Below are 21,639 nucleotides of genomic sequence, written 5' to 3' on the forward strand. Positions count from 1 at the left end.
AGAGACTGTAAAATTCTATATTCCCAATAGTAATGTATGAAGAATCCAGTGTCTCACCTGTATTTTTCTAGTCTTTCCACAGTCCTTCCTTCCTTTCTGATGTTCCATATAGCCTTTAATTATGTCTTTCCTATTTGAAAATATTCATTTAAGTGGATGAGTATACTATAGGCATATTTTGTTTTGTTTTTTCCTTTATTAGAGAATGCTTTTTTTAAAAAAAATTTTCCCACAAGGATAGTTTTAAATGTAGGATTCATGACGTAGGATATTTTTCAGGTTTTGAAAGGGTTATACTGATAGAAGTGCCAGGACAAATTGAAGTCAATGATCAGACACTCTATTACCCAGCTGTACTACGACATTTCAACCACCCAGATTCTGAAATGACACCTGCCTCTGCAGCTTCAAGTCCCTGTGAGTTTGAAATGATTCATGGTATCATTAATAATTTCTGATATAGATTTATTAACAAGGATTTTTCTGTTTGGGCAATATTGGGGCTTGAACTCAAGGCCTCAGTCTTGCTAGATAGGCCCGTTAGCCATTGGACCACACCTTTAGCCAGTTTTTCTTGAGTTTTTTTTCCATGTGAAGTGTCATGCTTTTTATTTGAGAACACTTCAAAACCATGTTTCTATCACCCTTCAAATAAAAAAAAAACCTATGTTCCTTACCTACTTTTCAAATCCAGCTTGGATTATAGGTGTCATTACTGTTCCTAGCTTGTTCTTTTTTAAAAAATTATTGTATTGTAAAGATGAGGGGTAACAATGTTTGACAAGAAATGTACTAATTACCTTACTCATGTAACCGTTACCCCCTGTACAGTATCTTTACAGTAGCTTGTTCTTTTAACTGGGTCTTACTCAATTTTTTTGGTGTAAGCTAGTATCAAACTTTGGTCTTTTCTGGCTATACCTCTCAAATGGTTGCAGTGACTGACGTGAGCTATCCAGCCTGATCAGTTTTCTTAAACTTAAAAGTTAAAATTTTCATCTTGAGATACTGTATATTAGAACCACATGAAGTTGTAAGAAATGATGCAGATAGCTCGTGTGTGTGTGTGTGTGTGTGTGTGTGCGCGCGCGCATGCGCCAGCCAGTCTTGGGTTTTTAACTCGGACTGGGTGCTGTCCCTGAGCTTTTTTGCTCAAGGCTAACACTCTGCCATTTAAGCCGCTCCACTTCCAGCTTTTTTGTTAGTTAATTAGAGATAAGTGTCTCACAAACTTTCTTGCCTGCACTGGCTTCAAACCTCAAACATTATATCATATCCTCCTGTGTAGCTAGGATTACAGGCATGAGCCACCAGTGCTTGGCTGCAAACAGCTCTACTTCAAAAAATACTATTTTTCAAAAACACAGAAAATTATTACAATTAAGACTTTGACACAGATAATCCATATATTATTTATTGGGATGTCCTCAGTTTTTCTTGAATCTAAGTATGTATTCATATGTATATCTAATTGTGTGGCATTTTATTGCATGAATAGATTTATGTGTCTATCACCACATTCAGAGAGATATCACTTCCTTCTCACAAGCTTCCCTACCATTGTCCTTTGGTAACCCCTGTCAACTCTGTTTGTTCTTCTAGATATGCCAGCAGTAGCAGAAGCCAGCCAGGCAAACAACATGGAGACGACGGATTTCCCCGTTGTAAATGAAAATGACCAATACTCTTTTTCAGCTGATACTCTCTCATCTCAATCTGGTTAGTTTCAGATGACATATTACCTAGAGCACTATGGAAGCCAGATGTTGGTGGCTCATGCCTATAAATTCTAGCTACTAAGGAGAGTAAAATCTGAGGATAGTGGTTCAAAGCCAGCCTGAGAAGAAAAGTCCCTGAGATTATTATCTACAATTTACAACCAAAAAGCTCAAGGACGAATTGTGGCACAAGTGATAGAGAGCCAGACTTGAACAAAAAAAATCTAAGCAACATCTCCTAGAGCCCAGTTCAAGTGCCAATTCTATCACACACAAAAAAACAGAAGCAACAATGGTATAGAATTAAATCTGTCCACATCACATCATTAATACAAGCCATGTGTAGTTCATTTTTTCACTCAAACTCTTACATACATATGTGTCTGCTTGTCTAGCTGTCTATCTTGCTGTTACTAGGAACTGAAGTTGGGGGTTCACAATTGCCTGACTTGCTTGCAGAGCTGATAGACTATTTCTTAAGATGAAATCTCACCGATTTTTCTTTGCAAACTGGAATTGAACCTCTATCTTTGAAGTGTTAGCCTCCAGAGTAGCTAAGATCACAAACATGAGCAACTGATGCTATATCAGACTTTATATCTTTAATAAAAGAATATATTAAGTTATTTTAGATTCATGTGTACTTTAAAGAAATAACATCCTTGACAAAGGTAGCTCATGTTTGTAATTATAGCTACTCAGGAGGCTTGATATCTGTGGATTGTAGTTTGAAGATAACCCAGACAAGAAAGTCTGAGATTTTTCAATCAACTACCGAAAGAAAGAAAGAAAAGGAAGAAGGAAAGAAAGAAAGGAAGGAAGGAAGGAAGGAAGGAAGGAAGGAAGGAAGGAAGTGGAAGAAAAGAAAAGAAAAGCTGGAAGTATAGCTGTGGCTGAAATGGTAGAACATTAGCTTTGAGCATTAAAAAAAAAAAAAAGCTCAGGGAGTGATCAGGCCTTCAGTTCATGACCAAGGACGGAACAAAAAAAGAAAAAAAGGAAAAAAAGTAATATTGGCTTTACATTTTATTTCTTCTGTTAATAACATCTTTCAAAATTAAGGCAAATAACACAGTCAGCATATTTACATTGATACATGTACAGATGTTATTGAGCTATCTCAATTTTTACTCATTGTAGTTTATATGTTTATTTTGTGCAGATATATTACATGAGTAGGATAGATTTTCATGACCAGTCATGATATAGAGCATAATCCCTCACTACTAGCTGTTTCATCTTGTGTTTTTGACTATATTACTTTCTCTCAGGTCATTCTATCCTTTATTTCTCCAATGGGTAAAAGCATGTTTAATTAATATTAATTAATGTTATAATGAAAGCATATTTAATTTAAAGGAGATATAAATACTTTTTAAATTATCGTTAAGTAGTTATACAAAGGGTTTACAGTTCTCTAAGTCATGTTATGACTACAGTGCTTCTTGGCCAATGTTACACCTTTCATTCTCCTTCATTTTCCCCCTTCTGTTCCTATCCTCAACTTATATAGTTCAGTTTTTTTATATAACGTATGTTGGCTGCAATGACTACATTTGCTCATCCTTCCTCCGTTATTGTGCCCACCTCACCCAACTCCCAAAGCATGTAGAAACACATTTTTAGAGAGGCTGAATAATTCTATATTCCCAGTAGCAATGTATAATATATGTCTGGTCTTTCCATAATTCTTTCTTCTTTTCGGAAGCCCTAAATTTCCTTTTGTCATATCTTTTCTCTTTGAAAATATTCATTTAAATAGATGAATATACTAGAGGCAGATGATTTTTAACATAAATATATTTTATCCTCTACAATATATTTTAATTAGCTTTCAGTACACAATGACTATTGCTTTGATAATGTCAGATTAAAATTTTAAAATATCCAACAGAAGTCGACTTTGAAAAAGTAAATTCTAATATAATATAAAAATCAATAATATAATAGAAAATAAATTATAATAATAAAAATGGTAATATTGGATCTAGAAGATAATAACAACCCAGAGACATAGCCTTTTTCAGGAGCTGTTTTTGCCCTGGTGTCACTTTTTTTTTTTTTTTTTTTTTGGGTCCGGTCGTGGGGCCTGAACTCTGGGCCTGGGCGCTGTCCCTCAGCTCTTCAGCTCAAGGCTAGTGCTCTACTACTTGAGCCACAGCACCACTTCCAGCTTTTTTCTTTTTGCTTATGTGGTGCTGAGGAATCGAACCCAGGGCCTCGAGCATGCAAGGCAAGCGCTCTACCACCGAGCCACCTTCCTAGCCCCCCTGGTGTCACTTATAAGTGAGAGCTGAAGTGAGTTTTGTGATGTTAAAAAACTTCAGGACCAAGTGGAAGGTGTGAAATGTGGGAACATGGCTTCTTGGTTTTAGTTGGATTCTAGTAAGAAACTTTAGACCTATTTCATATCTGTTGACTGGTTAGAATAATCTCAGTTCCTGAATTTGGATAGATATGATCTGAGTATGATTCTGAACTATGTATCTTAAATAGTGAGGAATATTCTTTTTGTATGGTCTTTGTTATCGAGTTACTGCTATAAATAATTTTTCAAATATAATACACAATATATAATAGGGAATGTATAAGACTTTATGGTTAAGAACCAGCCAATATAACAGACAATACAAAGGGACCTATAACTTTGCCCCATACTGGAATAATCGAGCACAGACTATTAATTGAAGGTGATAAAGAAAACCTTGAAATTTATGTCAAAAACAGAGATAATAGAAGTGACCTAGAGAAGCTGAAATAAAGCAAAATAAAAACTCAGGAACTGAAAAGTACAATAAAACCATAGAATTCAATAACTAGGCTAATAGCTGAAGAGAGAATTAACCAAGCAAGAAATGTTATTGTGTTCTTTTCAACCTGATGTTTCCATTCAGGACTACAATGAACCTTCCTTGATATAGGTAATGTTCTAGGCATTGTGAAGGCAAAAGCTAGGAGTGTAGCTAGATAAAAATCACCAAGGATGTAAGACCACAGGGCATATATAGAGTCCATTCTGATTAGTTGGAATCCCAAAAGGAGAGAAGAGCAAGAATAAGGATGGAAAAAACATTAAAGGGTATTAGGAATAAGAATTTTCCTAAACAAATGAAAACATCTCTGAAGTAATCCCCCAGGTAAATACAAACAAACAAATTCAGATCTAAATTACGTTCACAAAATCATAGAATATCAAATTTCTTGTAAGCAGTGGATGAAAAAAATGGTTTTGCTTTTAAAATGTCTTGGAATGCATATAAATTACCAAAATGCAAAACTTAATTTTGTGAAACTTTCCATTTACTCTTTTGGGTCTTCAAGTAATCATAAAATACATGTGCATGTTTTTTTCTGTCCATGTTAGCTTTAAACTATAATCCTCCAGGATTTAGTCTCCTGAGTAGCTAGGATTACAGGCATGAGCCAATAATGATTCCCAGCTATATGTATACTTTTAAATTAATACTGAATACAGATATTATTTGAAAGGCTATGTTATATTTTTCATTTCGGAAAGCCTAGAGAAGTTTTCTAGGCTAACCTATATTTATATCAATCTGAATAACTAAAAAATAATCAGGTAACTATCCTTTACATAAATTTAACAAAATAAAAAAATGGAACTTGTCCATTGGCTAGACATAAAATAATATTTGTAGCCATTAAAAAATCGCACCTATCTGTATATGTTTATTTAGTAAATTGGTTGAAAATTAAGCAGTTCTGCTAAGTAGGGAGACTATTATTTTCCTGTATTATAGAATGCTTTTGTTTTACTGTTTTTACGAGGATAGTTTTTCTTCAAGCAAGGTTCATAACAAGGTATTTTCTTTCAGACTTTGAAAGGGTTATACTGATAGAAATGCCAGGACAAACTGATGTCAATGACCAGACTCTCTATTACCCAGCTTTACTAGGACATTTCAATGGCCCAGATTCTGAAATGGCACCTGCCTCTGCAGCTTTACATTCTGGTGAGTTTGAAGTAACACATGGTATCTTTAGCAGGTTTTAATCTAGATTCTTAACATGTCTTTTTCTGTTTTTGCCATATTGGGGCTTGAACTCAGTGCCTCAAGCTTATTACACAAGCTCTTTACCACTTGGGACACACCTTTAACCAAATTTACTTTAGTATTTTTTTCAGATAAAGTTTTGCAGCTTTTGTTTGAGCAAACCACAAAACCACATTCTTCATGTACTTCTTTCAACCATCTGTGCTTAGAAGTCATTACCATGCCTAGCTTTTTCTTTTTAGCTGAGTCTTTCTTACTTATTTTTCCAGGCTGGCATTAAACTATAATGTATCTATATCTTCAAAATAACTGGGATGACAGTTGTGAGCCACACAGCCTGATATTTTTTTTTCCGGTCCTGGGGCTTGAATTTTGGGGCTGGGCCCTGTCCCAGAGCTCTTCAGGTCAAGGCTAGCACTCTACCACTTGAGCCATCACGCTACTTCTGGTTTTCTGGTGGTTAATTGGTGGTTAATTGGAGATGAAAGTCTCACGGACTTTCCTGCCTGGGTGGTTTGAACCATGATCCTCAGATCTCAGCCTCCTGAGTGCCTAGGATTATAGGCCTGGCCTGATCGTTTTTCAAAAATATTTTTATTATCTTTTAAGTAGTTGTGCAAAGGCATTGCCATTCAACAAAGGAGTTCATGAATATAGTGCATCTTGATCAGTGTTACCCTTTCAACATTCTCAACCCCGCCCTTCCAAATCACCCCTTCCTTTATTTTAATTTTAGGTATGTATTGAATTTTTGCTATTTAACAAAGTTTATGTGTATAGTGGATTTTTTAAAAAAAACTTATTATTTTTTTTTGCCGGTCCTGGGGCTTGAATTCAGGGCCTGGGCACCGTCCCTGAGCCTCTTGGTGTTCAAGGCTAGTGCTCTATTGCTTGAGCCACAACACCATTTCTGGCTTTTTCTGAGAAGTTTATTGGAGATAAAAGTCTCATTGACTTTCCTGCTTGAGCTGGCTTCCCACTGGATCCTCAGATCTCTGCCCTCTGAGTAGATAGGATTACAGGTGTGGGGCTGGGAAGGTGGCTCAGTGGTAGAGCGCTTGCCTTGCATGCATGAGGTCCTGGGTTCAATTCCTTAGCACCACATAAGCAAAAAGAAAAAAAGCCGGAAGTGGCGCTGTGGCTCAAGTGGTAGAGTGCTAGCCTTGAGCTGAAGAGCTGAGGAACAGCACCCAGGCCCAAAGTTCAGGCCCACCACCCAAACAAAAGGATTGAAGGTGTGAGCTGTTTCTCAATTCTGTGGTACATATAATAAATTCTTACCTGTATTCTTCTCCTTTCCCATTTCATTTTCTACCCCTCTCCCCCTTCCCTCTTGCAAGTACCCATTTCCTGGTACTTTGTTGAGCTTTGATGTAGTCTTTCAGTAAAATCTAAAAGTAAAATAAATACTGCTACCAACCTGCAAAAAAAGAATTTACTATTTGAGCTCTTCATAGTCTATTACATTTCAGTTAATTCATTTGCAACCCCTTGTGTACCACAGTATGTTTTACTTGTAGATTTATGGGTACATTCTAGCTACCACAGTGAGGGAAACCATGCAACCTATGTTTTTCTGGGTCTAGCTTGCTTCATTTAATATACTTTTTCTAAGTCTTTCCATTTCCCTATGAATGGTATAATTTTTCTAATGGATGAATAGAATTCCATGGTGCATATACCACATTTCCATAAATCATTTGTTTACTGAAGGGCATCTGGGCTGATTCTATATCTTGGCTATCTGTGCTGCATTATCATAGCCAAGATACTGATCAACATTTTTAATACTGATTCTTAGAACTATTTGAGAATTAAACTTTTCATTTTGAGGTATTTTAAAACCACATGAAGTTTTAAGAAATGATACAGTGAGTGCTTGAGTATTCTTTAACTAGTTTAGTTCAAAAATAATATTTTTCTACAGATATTGGTAGCTCATGCCTGTAATTTTAGCTACTCAGGAGGGTGAGATCTGAGGATTACAATTCAAAACCAGGACAGGTAGGGAATTTGTGAAACTTTTATCTCCAATTAAACATAAAAAGACAGAAGAGGAGCTATGGCTCAAGTGGTAACACGCTAGCCTTGAGAAAAAATAAAGCAGCTCAGAGTGCACTCAGAAGCTTAGTTCAGGCCTCAGGAACTAATGGCACAAAAATGTCACAGTTAGGATTTTAACATGGAGCCAAATTGAGATGTCCTGAGTTTTTGCTTTTATTTGGTTATATAGGTTTTATGTGTCCCCCCATTGCAATCAAGATACAGACCATTTTCATCACTGCAAGAATGCCTCATCTTGCCTTTTTATAATTCCAGTCGCTTCTCTGGGTATCACCCCTTCCTTCCATACTCCCATATACTGATACATAGTTATTATTGATCTCTTCCATGTATAATTTTGATACTTCAAGAATGTTAAGAGAAGTTGGGTATAGTAGTTTATGCTTGTTTTCTCAGCACTACAGAGGCTCAGAATTGTGAGTTTAATGCCATCCTGGAAAATATAGTGAGATTCTGCCTCAAAATAACAAAAACAACAGGAACAAATCCTGAAGGATTATTAAGGAAAACCCTGAATATATAATCTGTAGAGATTGGCATTTTTACTCAGAATAATGTTCTGAATTCATACCAAGGTTTCTGCTTGTTACACATGGTTTCTCCTTTTAGGTTTATAGATTGTGTTGCATAAATTCCATATAAACTAAGATTTTTTTCCCTAGTGGATTATCATTTTACTGTTACCTTAGTAATACATGTGATGCATTTTCTCTATATGTGTTACTTTATTGTTCCCTCTTTCTTGCTGCTGCTTGAAGTTGTTTTCTTTCACATGCTTCCTATATGAAGATTTCCTTTTGCCCTCACTTAAATCTGTGAGGTTAGAAATAATTTACTTTTGCTCCTGTGAGAAAGTCTTTATTGTTGGGCATTGGTGGCTCACGCCTATGATCCTAGCTGATACTCAGGAGGCTGAGATCCGAGGATTGCAGTTCAAAGCCAGCCCAGGCAGGGAAATCTGTAAGACTCTTATTTCCAATTAACTGCCATAAAACTAGAAGTGGCACTGTGGCTCAAGTGGTAGACCACTAGCCTTGACCTGAAGAGCTGAGGAACAGTGTCCAGGCCCAGAGTTCAAGCCCCACGACTGACCAAAAAAAAAAAAAAAAAAAAAAAAGAAGTGTTTACTTCATGTATATTATTGTAGGGTACGTGTGATATGTATAAATTCATAGAAGTTAAGAGTTTTAGAATATATTTTTCTTGTAGGTGTGCAAGGAATAGCAGAAGCCAGCTTGGACTACAATCCTGAGGGGATGCATTTCCCACCTGTGATGGAAAACGACAATGACACTCTTTCATCTGATTCTGGTGAGTTTCAGATGATACACATAACAAATAGCACTATGGCAATCTCATATGTCAGCACCCCAAATCTTTAATGCGAGTCAGCTGTAGTTCATTTTAATATTAAACTTCATATTTTTATAACAATACTTGAAATAATTTTAAATTGGCATGGATATGTAAGAAACAATATGACACGATCCTACTTATATTTTGTTCTGTTTTTTCAACAATAACATCTTTCTAAACTAAGGTAAAACCACCCAGTCAGGAGATTGCCATAGATACAAGTATACACTGTGAATAGTGCAGTTTCCAGGTCTTATAGTGATAGCAAATTTATTTTTATTATACTTTTTAATTTTTGGTTCCAGTCCTGGTGCTTGAACTCAGGTCCAAGTGCTGCTCAAGGCTAGTTCTCTACTACTTCATTTCCATCTTTTTTGCTGGTTAATTGGAGATAAGAGACTTATAGACTTCCCTTGCTGTCAGTCCTCAGATCTCCTCCTGAGTAGTTAAGAGTAGCTAAGAGTTTACATGTCATTCTTTCTGATGGAAGCATAGAATTCCACTGATTATATATACCACATTTTCTTTTTGTTGTTTTTTTTTTTTTTTTTTTGGTCAGTTGTGGGGCTTGAACTCTGGGCTTGGGCGCTGTCCCTCAGCTCTTCAGCTCAAGGCGAGTGCTCTACCACTTGAGCTACAGCGCCACTTCCGATATACCACATTTTCTTGATGTACATATGACCATATAAGATGATACTAATAAAAAAGAACTCCAAATTATGGAAACAAGAGGTTTTTCTTTGTTGTTGTGGTTTTTAATGTACAGTATGAAGTTATTTCTTTTTCTTTCATTTTTCCCCTTTGGTTTATCCCCTGTTGTCACTGTTTTTGATTTTGGTATCCTGTGTCTTCTATACGTTTACCTGATTTGGGGAAGGGAAGGGCAACAACAAAATGGTGAGACAAAGGACAAACGAGGAACCAATGCTACAGGGATGCTCAGAAGACACTATGTTGGAAATTTTGGTATCCCTAGTTTTGGAATTAGGAGTAAAGTACTACCACGTTCATGTACTGACTTTTGTGTAAATGTAAGTTGTCAGTTTTCTATCTTGAATTCAAACAGTGCAATTTCTGGGTTTTTATGGTAATAGCATGGTTACCTTTTTAAGAATCTGCAAGAAATGTACTCATTATTTTGTCCATGTAATTGTGACCCCTCTATATGGTATTTTCACAATTAAAAAAAAAAAGAATCTGCAACATTGTCCAGGGTGGCTGCAGCTTTTTATATTCTCATTAGTAACATATGGAGGAGTTACTTTTCACATTTACATTTATGATACTTCTATTGTTTTTCCTTAATAATTCTTCATATTCCTTTCAACTATATCTTTTTGTTACTGTTTGAAGATGTACTTTTCTGGCTGGAATGCATCCCTTTAGTTAATAAAGATTTTTTTTTAGTTCATTTTTTGGCAGAGCTGAGGCCTGAACTCAGGACCTTGCACTTGCCAGGCAAGTGTTCTTCCACTGTGCTAAATCCCCAACCCCTGCTGTTGTTATTGTTGTTGTTATTGTTTTTGTCGGTCCTGAGGCTTGAGCTCTGGGCCTGGCCACTGTCCCTAAGCTTCTTTTGCCCAAGGTGAGCGTTCTACCACTTGAGCCACAAATCTGTTTCTGGCTTTTTTGAGTAGTTTATTGGATTAAGAGTCTCACGGCATTTCCTGCCTGGGCTGGCTTCAGCCCATGATCCTCAGATCTCAGCCTCCTGAGTAGCTAGGATTATAGGCGTGAGCCTCCAACACCTGGCCCAATTGTTACTTTTAAGGAGTTATACAAAGGGTTACAGTTTAGTAAGTCATGTTATGCGTACTATGCTTTTTGGTTAGTGTCACCCCTTCCTTCATTCTCCCCCATTTTCCCTCTCTTATAACTCCCAACTTATATAGTTAATTTTTTACATAGTGTTAATTGAACACAATGAGTAAATTTGTTCACCCTTCTTCCCTCCATTCCTATCCCGGTTCCCAATGTCCCAAAAAGAAAAATATTACAAAACAAAACGTTTCCATCTCTTAGAATATTTTTAAACCAAATAGTTATTTAGATGATTAGAGAAGTTATACCTTTGGATTCATCCCCTATGTATACCCTCTTTTAGTCAGTTTTTATGTAAATACATAGGGGTCTGAGTAAGTTATCATGTATAGTTGTATATTAGATCTAGTTTCCAGAGGGAACATGTGGTTTTTGTCTTTCTGAGCTTGGTTCAACTCACTTAACATGATTTGTTCTAGGTCCCTCCATTATTCTTTCTGATGGATGAGAGAAATTCCATTGTGTATATGTAGCAAATTTTCTTTCTTTCCTTCCTTCCTCCCTCCCTCCTTCCCTCCCTCCCTCCCTTCCTCCTTCCCTCCCTCCTTATCAGTTGTGGGGCCTTTGTGCTATCCCTCAGCTCTTCAGCTCAAGGCTAGTGCTCTACCGCTTGAACCACAGCATATGTGGTACTGAGGAATCAAACCCAGGGCCTCATGCATTCAAGGCAAGCACTCTACCACTGACCCATCTTCCCAGCCCAGTAGCACATTTTCTTGATCCACTCATCTATTGTAGGGATCTAGACTGTTTCCATGTCTTGGCTATTGTGAATAGTGCAGCATGAATGTGCATGGATGTGCAAGTGTCTATATGCTGTCTTGGCTTGTTATGTTCTGGGCAGATGTCCATGAGTGGTATGGCTGGATCATAAGGTAGTTTTATGTGAAGATAGTCTTTTTCTGGCTAATTAATGACACAAGTTTAAATATATTATAATAGATCATTGTTTCCTTTCAGATACTGAAGATACTATAGTGATAGAAATATCAGAGGATGCAGAAATCAGTGGCCAAGCAATCAATTACCCAGGTGTTTTTGGACATTTTAGTGACTCTGATTCTGAAAATGTTTCTAATTCTGAATCTACAAATTTCCGTGAGTTTGAAATGATATATAATATAGTAGACACTTTAAAATCTGGATTTTAAAGTTAAAGTATTTTAGTTTTTATGGGTTTGGGCCTCTTGGTAGGTAAGTAAGTCCTTTGTACCTAATGTTACATCTTAAGTCCTTTTACTTTCTTTTTCAGATAAGGTCTCATGCATTTTGCTTGTACTGACCTCAAAACTAACATTCCTTACTTACTTCTCCCATGTGGTTGCGATTGTACATGTTATCGAATGCCCAACTTCATTTTCTTTTTGGTTTGGGTCTTGCTCATTAATTTGTCTTTGTTGAGTATTACTACTACTATTGTTACTGCTGCTGCTACTTCTTTTTGTTTGTACTAGGGCTTGAATTCAGGGCCTGGATATTGTCCCTGAGCTATGTTGCTCAAAGCTAACACTCTGCCATTTGAACCACACTTATAATTTCCATTGTCCCTTGATTACAACTCTTAGGTCACTCAGTTTCTGGGCTGGCCTATTACTATCATCCTCTCAGTCTTAACTTCCCAAGCAGTGATGATTACTGGTGTGAACCACAGTGTACGGTTCAATGCTTAGAGAATACTTACTTACATGTTTCCAGTTCTACTTTTATTGATGAGTATGCATTTAGTTCTACATTATTTTATTACATGAGCAGCTATATCCTATTCAGAACTGGGGCTGTAACCCAAGTCCTTGTTCATGCTAGACTAGACAAGTACTATATGAGTGAGTTAACAAACTTCACCTTGATTTTTTTTTTAACTTAGAAAAGACATGGCTCATTTTAATTTATAATACTCCTTCATACGCTTCAGTTAGGGCTCAATTTTCATAAATTATTTAATTTTTTTATTGTGAGAATTCCATACAGAGGAGTTACAATTACATGGGCAAGATAACAAGTACATTTCTTATCAAGCATTGTTGCCTCCTCATTGTTTCCCCTTCCCATCCCTTCCCATACTCCTCCCCTCCTCCCACCCGATCCTCCCCCCACCCCCACCTTGATTTTTTTTTGAGACCAGGTGTCATTATGTGGGCCAAATTGGCCTGGAATATTTCTTGTAGTCTAAGTTGTACTTAAACCTATGATTACTTTGGTTTCTGCCACCTGAGTGCAAAGATCACTGGCTAGTGCCACCACATGTGAGTAAATGCACAGGTTTGATGGTCCTCTATGAAAGTGAAGGACTAGTTCCGTCAGTGCAAAAATAGTTCATTTTATTCTTGTACAATCACAGTGCCATTTCTCTTGTCACCCTTTCTTTATGTCCTCTCTTTGCTAATACCTACCAATTACTCTTCTTTCTGTTTGTAGTTGTCATTTCAAGAATGTTAAGAGAAGTTGGTGATGGATGTCTGTAATCCTAGAAATGGAGAGGCTGACAATCCTGAATTTCAGGCCTTCCTAGGCTATATGGTGAAATTCTGCCTCAAAACAATAGCAAAAAAATGTCAAGATAATCAAATTTTTAATGTAGAGGCATTGATATTCTCATGCAGCATGCTTTTCTGAAAATACTTCCTTATTGCTGCTTATACCCATGATCCCTCCATTTAGGATTTTGGATTGCATTACATATACTCAATATATGATTGTTTTCCCCTGGTGGGATGCCATTTTAATATCTCCCTAGCAATAGGTAAGAGTAATAGTGATGTATACGCTTTCATTTTTCCTTCTTTTACCCTGCTACTTCAAATTCTATTATTTAACATTCTTGCTGTGTGAAGAATTTTCTTTGTCCTTTAAGGATAAATTTATGAGTGTAAAGTAATTTAGTTTTTCTCATGTGAAAAATTGTTTTATTCCTCTATATTATTTCAGTGTAGTTTTGCTCTGTATAAATTAATAAAGGTTGAGAGTTTTGAAACTATTTTCTTATAGAAGATCTGACTGCTGTGGGAGCCAGCCTGGTAATCAGTCCTGAGGTGATGCATATCCCACCAGTGATGAGAAATGACCATGGCCAATACTCTTACTCAGCTGACACTCTTGTCTTCAATTCTGGTGAGTGTCTGTTGATACACATAACAAACTGCACTACAGAATCTTGATCTATCAATATCTCAAGCCCTCAATGCAAGCTAGCTGTGGTTTATTTTTTAAATCAAGCTTCTTTAACAGCAGTAATTTTAGTAAAGTAAGGTTCACATAAATATTTCTTACACAGGAAATATGTTTTGATTCTGTTTGTAGTCTGCTTTTTTCTGCCAACAGTAACATCCTTCAAAACAGGTAAAGCAATACAACCAGGATATAGACATCAATCCAAATACAAATTTTATTGAGATATATTATAATATCTAATTTTTATATAATATTTATTTATTTACTTAGTTATTGGAGCTTGAACTTGGGGCTTGGGCACTGTCCCTGAGCTCCTTTGCTCAAAGCTAATGCTCTACCACTTTGAGCCACAGCACTATTTCTGATTTTCTGGTGGTTAATTAGAGATAAGAGTCTCACAGACTTTCCTGGCCAGGCTGGCTTTGAACCATGATTCTTAGATCTTGGCCTCTTGAGTAGCCAGGATTACAGGTGTGAGCCACTAGCACCTCTGATATAATTTATTGAATGAGTTGTTTTGATTCTAGCATCAGTTAAACACAGAGACAATCCCTCACCATCAGCTACCTCATCTTGCTTTTTTGACCATACCCCCTCTCTCATGTTACCCCATCCTTTCCTTCACTATACCAGTTCCCTAATGCCTGGACAATATTGTTCTCTGTAAAGTTGCCAGTTGAAGAGTATTTTCTACTGGGAAGCATACATTATGGATGATTTGTGTTCCAACACTATAATTCCCTGAAGACAGAAAATTTTTTTGTACCAATAAAAGTTTCTGCCTTTTTGTTCCTTTTTCCATTTTTTACTTTTCCTTTTTGAAATACTGGTGTTGGAATCCAGGGTGTCTCCCCTAGCAGCTTGTATTCTGTCATTTGAGCCAGTATCCCAGGCCTTCTCTTTGCAGTTTTTTTTTCAAAATAGGACCTGCCTAATTTTACATAGGCTGGCTTCAGACTCAAAATCCATTTAACCTTGTCTCCTGAGGAACTGGTATTACTTGTGTGCTCTAAAGTCTCAGTTGTTTGCTCTTCATTGCTGAATTGTTTTCCTTGGATTGGATGCTGACTAGTTATTTTAATCTACTCATACATTGATTACCATATAGATTTTAGACCCCCCAGGAATTAGAAGTAAAGCACTATCATATTCATATACTGACTTCTGTAACTCTAAAGTTTTACTATTATTTGTAACTAATTTTTCACTATAATGAACCAATAGTGCAATTGCTAGTATTAGGGTGATCAGTTTACTTTCCTAAGAAACCGTGTAACAGTTTTTCAGAGAAATGGTAGCATTTTATATTCCCATTGGCAATGTATGGAGCATCTAGTTTTCACAGCCATATTTCTGGTTTTTTCATTTTTCTTCTTTCCTTATTGATGCTTTAAATTTCTTCTCACCATATTTTCTGCTTGAAGATATTCTTTACGTGGTTCATTAAATACAGCCAAAAGTTTAAAGAATATCATAAGGGAGCATCAGTGTCTTTAGGCTTTGAAGATCTTATACTGTTAGGAATACCAGGACAAAAAGAATTCATAGTTTATTGCCCAGCTTTATTTGGACATTTCAGTGCACCAAATTCTGAAATTTCATCTTCCTCTGTATCTTCAAATTTGGTGAGTTTGAAAGGATGTATAGTACAGCTGTTTTTAATAGCTGTTTTTAAATGAAGATTCATTAACATTCATTTTTAGTTTTGGTGATATTGAGGTTTAAACTCAGGGCCTCATGCTTGATAAGCAAGTCTCTCACCTCTTGAGCAACACACTTAAGTTTGCTATTGCTGAATACTATCTCATGGTTTGAATATATTTCATATTTTTAAACTGTTACCTCTTGAGGGACAGCTTTGTTTTTCTTCTAGATTTTGTTAACAGGACCCTGATAAATATTCCTGTACCAATGTTTATGTAAATGTAGTTTTCGTTCTTCCTTTGTTGAGGAATAGTTTTACATGGCATACATAAGAATTGGTTTAAAACAAACCCCATTCACTCACCTGATGCTGGTGACTTATGCCTGTAATCCGAACTACTCAGGAGGTTGAGGTTTGAGAATTGCAGTTTGAGGCCAGCCTGTGCAGTAACGGTCCGTCAGAATCTTATCTCCAATCAGTTACCAAAAAGCTGAAATTGAAGCTATGGCTTAAGTGGTGGTAGAGTTGTAGCCTTCAGCCAAAAATCTCAGGGACTGCACCCACCCAGGCTGTGAGTTGAAGCCTCAGGACCTGTACACACACACACACACACACACACACACACACACACACACACACACACACACACACACACACACACACACACACACACACACACACACACACACACACACACACACTCTCTCTCTCTCTCTCTCTCTCTCTCTCTCAACATTTTTTTCTATTTTTTTGTATATTGCAGATAAGTTGGTTATGAATATTCATACACTGGCTATTGTGTCAATAAATGTCATTTCTTTGTCATAAGTGCAAAGAATGCAATTAGTGAGCCTTATTTAATTGCATGTTCTTTTTTTTGTCTTTTTATTGTGAGAATACCTTATAAAGGAGTTACAATTACATGGGCAAGATAATGAGTACATTTCTTATCAAGCATTGTTTCTTTCTCTTTGTTTCCCCTTCTCATCTCTTCCCATACTCCCTCCCTCCCCCCACCCGATCCTCCACCCCCCCCCACCAAAGTTGTAAAGTTCATTTTTCGACATAACGACTTGTACATCTCATTGTTGCAATGGGTCCACCTGTATCCCTAGTTAAACAGTTTGTTTTTTCCCTTCCCCTCCACAAATTATACCAATATCAAATACAGTGAAAGCATGTTCTGTTTTATAAGAAGCTCCCAAACAATTTTTCAGAGAGGCTGTAACTTTTCGTACCGTCAGTAGCAGTGTAGGTATGATCTAGTTTCTACACATTTATATTTCTACTGTATTTTTTTCTTCTTGACACACTAAGAATTGTTCATTTGTAATATCTTTATTGCTTAAAACTTGTCCTCTAACCATTTTTTTGTCTATACGTAAATTTTTGTGCTGGTACTGGGGTTTGAACTCAGAGCCTCATACTCTCACTTGGCTTTTTCACTCAAGGCTGGTACTCTCTCCTACTTGAGCCACATTTTCACTTCTAGTTTTTGTTCTCTCTCCCTCTCCCTCTCCCTCTCCCTCTCCCTCTCCCTCTCCCTCTCCCTCTCCCTCTCCCTCTCCCTCTCCCTCTCCCTCTCCCTCCCCCCTCTCTCTCTGTGTCTGTCTCTCTGTGTCTGTGTCTGTGTCTGTCTGTCTGTCTGTCTGTCTCTTTCTGCTTAATTGGAGATTAGACTGCCTTAAACTGCAATAGTCAGATCTTTTCCTACTGAGTAGCTAGGATTTCATGTGTGAGATACTGTGCTGGGCACTTCTTATTCTCCAAATAGTCTTTCTTTTTTTCTTTTTTCCTCTCAAATATCCTTTCATTATACCTTTTGTGCTTGAAGATACTCTTCATATAGTTGATTAAAGACACCTAAGAGTTTAAAGTGTCATAACAGGGTTTCATTTCCTTTTAGGTTTTGAAGAAGTTGTATTAGGAATGCCAGGAGAAATACAAGTCGATGGTCAAACAGTCTATTACCCAACTTTTTTAGGACATAAAGCTGTTACATATTCTGAAACTGCATCTGCCTCTTCAGATATTGGTGAGTTTGAAATGATACATAGCACAAGTAGCAGGGTTTTGAAAATAGAAATTTCTTCAACACATTGTTTTTATTGTTGTTGTACTGAAGCTTTAACTCAGGGCTTCACGCTTGCTAGGCAAGTCCTTAACCACTTGACTCACATCTTCTCCTGTTTGTACTTTAGTAATTTTTTAGCATCTCATGCTCTTTGTCTGGGCTGACCTCAAAACAAAGTTTCTCACCTACTTAATTAGCTGGGATTTCAAATGTCATCACCATACTCATATTCTTCTTTGAAGTTGGTCTTGTTTCCCATTACTATGTTGAGTAGGCTGGTTTCAAATCAACCAAGTAGCTGAGATTATAGTTGTAAACTATTATGCCTAGTCAGCTGTCTTAATATTAGTTCTTAGTGACAATATCTTTTTTTAAATTTTTTTGGTTGAATACTAGATAATATAATTCTTTTTTTCCTATTATTTTATTTTATTTTATTTTTTTTGTGAACACCCTGTTCTCCCATGGGGGGACCCCCAGCATGATACTTACCCTGGGACTGGTTGTGGGCTGTCTGGCAGTGCTTTGGGAGCTCTCAAGGTCTGGGAGTCATGGTGTCTCACCTCTGGTCTCAGTCTGTCTGCGCTGTCCTGGTCCTGCGCTGTCTAGGTCCTGTCCTTTCCAGGTCCTGTGCTGTTGTAGTATTCTGCATCTGGGTTCTGCAGTCCGCTGGTGGTCCTGAAGCCCCCGGAAGCCCAGGCTCCAGCAAGGGGTGGAGGAGTGGTCTTCACGATTTTTACATCTTTGTGTGTGCAGTTTATGAGTTTTTTTTCTTTTTCAGTTCCTGTGATTCTCTGTTCAATTTTTTTTTGTTGTTGATCTCTTGGGGGAATCTGCATGTTGGCACCCCCAACTCTCTATTTGGTTGTAGAGGGCTAGGATGATTCCCTATTGTTTGGGCACCATGTTTACATTTGTACTGTTTTTCTTTCATTGTTCCTTCTTTCTCCCTGCTATTTAAATTGAATTCTGTTTACAAGCTTCTTGTGTGAAAGTGTTCCTTTACCCTTTCTTTAAGCATAAATCTATGAAGAGAGAAGTACTTTTACTTTTTTTTTCAAGTTAGAAATGGTTTTTTTCCTATACATTATTTCAGGATGATTTTGCTATGTATAAATTAATAGAGGTTAAGAGTTTTGAATTTTTTTTTTAACAGAAGCGCCAATACTGGTAGTAGAAGAAGACAGCCTGGAAAGCAACCCTGAGTTGATAAATTTCCCTGCAGTTGTGAATTACAATGACCATTCATTCTCTTTGTTTTCACCTGCCAGTCTTCCACCTGATTCTGGTAAGGTTTAGATGGTACACATTGCAAATACACTATAGGATCTGGATCTGTTTGCATCCCAAATACTCAGTATAGCCAGATCTATTCCATTTTTTAAAATTAAATTTCATATTTCTAACAACAAATAATTTTAACAATAATTTTAGATTCACATGGATGCATAAGAAATAATAAAGCATGAACCTGTTTATAGATTTTGCTCTTTTTCTCCCAACAATAACTAATCTTTCAAAACTAAGATAACACAATCAGTACATTGAAATTAAATATAGATGTTATTGAGAAGTCTCAATTTAGCTTGTAGTAATTGTGTGTATTTATATTTGTTTCTATGCAGATTTATTACATGAGTAGTTTTGATTTCTATCACCAGTCAGAATAATAAGCCTAATCCCTTACCACCAGTGGCCTTACCTTGCCTTTTTCACCATACCCCCTATTTCACATTACTGTATACTTTCCTTCCTTTCTGTCTGGGAAAAAATCGCTCTCTATAATTTTGCTAACTTGAGTGTTTGCCACCAGGTGCTGGTGATTCACATTTGTAATCCTAGCTATTCAGGAGGCTGAGATCTCAGGATCTTGATCTGAAGCCATTCTGGTCAGGAAAGTCCCTGAGACTTTCATGTCCAGTTAATCACCATAAAGCTGAAAGTGGGACTGTATCTCAACTGGTAGAGCAAAAAAGCTAAGGAATGCTAATGTTCTGAGTTCAAGTCCCAGTGCCCATACAAAAAATTGTTTCTTTGCTTTTTTTTTTTTTTTCAGTCGTGGGGCTTAAACTCTGGGCCTGGGCGCTGTCCCTCTCAGCTCTTCAGCTCAAGGCTAGCGCTCTACCATTTGAGCCACACTGCTCACTTTTGGCTTTTTCTGTTTATGTGGTACTGAGGAATCACACCCAGGGCCTCATGCATGCGAGGCAAGCACTCTACCACTGAGCCACCTTCCCAGCCCCCCACCAAATGTTTTATAATGGGAATTATATATTATAGATATCAGTCATATTTCTCAGAAGACTTATACAAATTTTGCTTTTATTAATAAATATTTCTGTTTTGCATTTTTTTGCATACTGAGGATTGAACCTAGGGTCTTCCACTTGTAACAAGAGTTTTTATTACTTGAGCCAGCTTGCCTACTTTGTTTTCAAGGTAGTTTCTCCCTAGCTAGTCTCCGTTTGCTCACAAATATATTAGTACTCATAAATATATCTACTCAATATATTGAGCTCTTCAAAAATGCAATTTGAAGGAAGCCTTGTCAGAAAAGTATGAGACTTCAAAAAAGAAGTAAAAACATCAAAACACAAGGGTGGTATATTGGCTCAACTGGTAGGATGCAAGCCAAGCACGCAAACCAAGTGAATATGCAAAGCCCTTAGTTCAAACTTCAGTACCACAAAAAAACCTAACCAAGTTTATACTACTTGTTTGACTTTGCCAAGGCTAACCTGGTATTTGAAATGCTCTTTTCTGACTGTCTTTTTTCTGTTTTAATGCTGGTCCTAAGACTTAAACTCAGGGCCTAGGTGTTGTCCCTTATCTTTTTTGCTCAAGGCTGGCACTCTACCCCTGGAGTGACAGCTCTACTTCTAGCTCTTTGGTGGTTAATTAGAGATAAGTCTCTTAGACTGTCATACCTAGGCTGGCTTTGAACTACAGTCTTGAGATCTCAGCCTCATGAGTATCTAGCAGTGCTCAGCTCTTAGAGAATTTTTACTTTTAGATTTTCCAGAGGATGATTTTAATTAACAATAGTATTCATGACTGGACTTTTTTTTTTCAGATATTGAAAAGGTTATACTGATAAAAATGCCTGAAACAGTAAAAGTCAATGATCAGATTGTCGTTTACCCAGGCATATTAGGACGTATCATTACCTCAGATTCTGAAACTGCATCTGCATCTGAATCTGCAAATGTTGGTGAGTTTGTAATGATACATAGTACAAGCAGTCGTTTTTTTATATTTTTCTTTTTTCATTTAATTTTTCTTTTTAAAAAAAAAAATTAAGTAGTTGTACAAAGGAATTGCTATTTAACTAAGTAGTTATGAATACCTATATCTCAATCAATGTCACTTCTTTCAACATACTCATCATATATTGGATTCTTTTTTTGTTAATATTTTCTTTTTAAAAAATTTTTATTTTATTGTTAAGATGTTGTACAGAGGGGTTACAGTTACATGAGTAAGGCAATGACTACATTTCTTGTTGATCATTGTTACCCCTTCCCTTCCTTCTTGTTGTCCCACTATCCCTTCCCTCCCCCAGCTCCCACACTCCTATCCCCCCACCCCCTCGCTGCGTGAAGTTGTAAAGTTCGTTTCCAATATACTGTCCAGTAGGTATTTTCAGTATTTTCTTTGTTAAACTAATTTTTATGGTTATTGTAAAGGTGATGTACAGAACATAGAGATTGAATTCTTGACTGCATTCTCCCCATTCTTTTTTTCATGTGCCAACTTTTCTTTTTCTCTTTTTTTAGT

The 21,639-nt window shown here is 36.8% G+C and overlaps 1 protein-coding gene across 1 annotated transcript in view; it reads left to right on the forward strand.

Annotated features, from left to right (window-relative positions):
* Bend2 (BEN domain containing 2) overlaps window positions 1–21,639 on the forward strand; it is a 50,101-nt gene that overhangs the window by 10,829 nt on the left and 17,633 nt on the right. The window contains exons 4-12 of the mRNA XM_070039405.1: window positions 280–417; window positions 1,603–1,719; window positions 5,555–5,692; window positions 9,008–9,109; window positions 11,936–12,073; window positions 13,961–14,083; window positions 17,695–17,823; window positions 19,019–19,150; window positions 20,936–21,073. Coding sequence (XP_069895506.1) covers window positions 280–417; window positions 1,603–1,719; window positions 5,555–5,692; window positions 9,008–9,109; window positions 11,936–12,073; window positions 13,961–14,083; window positions 17,695–17,823; window positions 19,019–19,150; window positions 20,936–21,073 — 1,155 coding nt within the window. The remainder of the gene's footprint in view (window positions 1–279; window positions 418–1,602; window positions 1,720–5,554; window positions 5,693–9,007; window positions 9,110–11,935; window positions 12,074–13,960; window positions 14,084–17,694; window positions 17,824–19,018; window positions 19,151–20,935; window positions 21,074–21,639) is intronic.

This window comes from Dipodomys merriami, unplaced genomic scaffold (assembly GCF_024711535.1).
Source record: "Dipodomys merriami isolate MVZ:Mamm:240054 unplaced genomic scaffold, mDipMer1.0.p SCAF_3, whole genome shotgun sequence".
NCBI lineage: Eukaryota > Metazoa > Chordata > Mammalia > Rodentia > Heteromyidae > Dipodomys > Dipodomys merriami.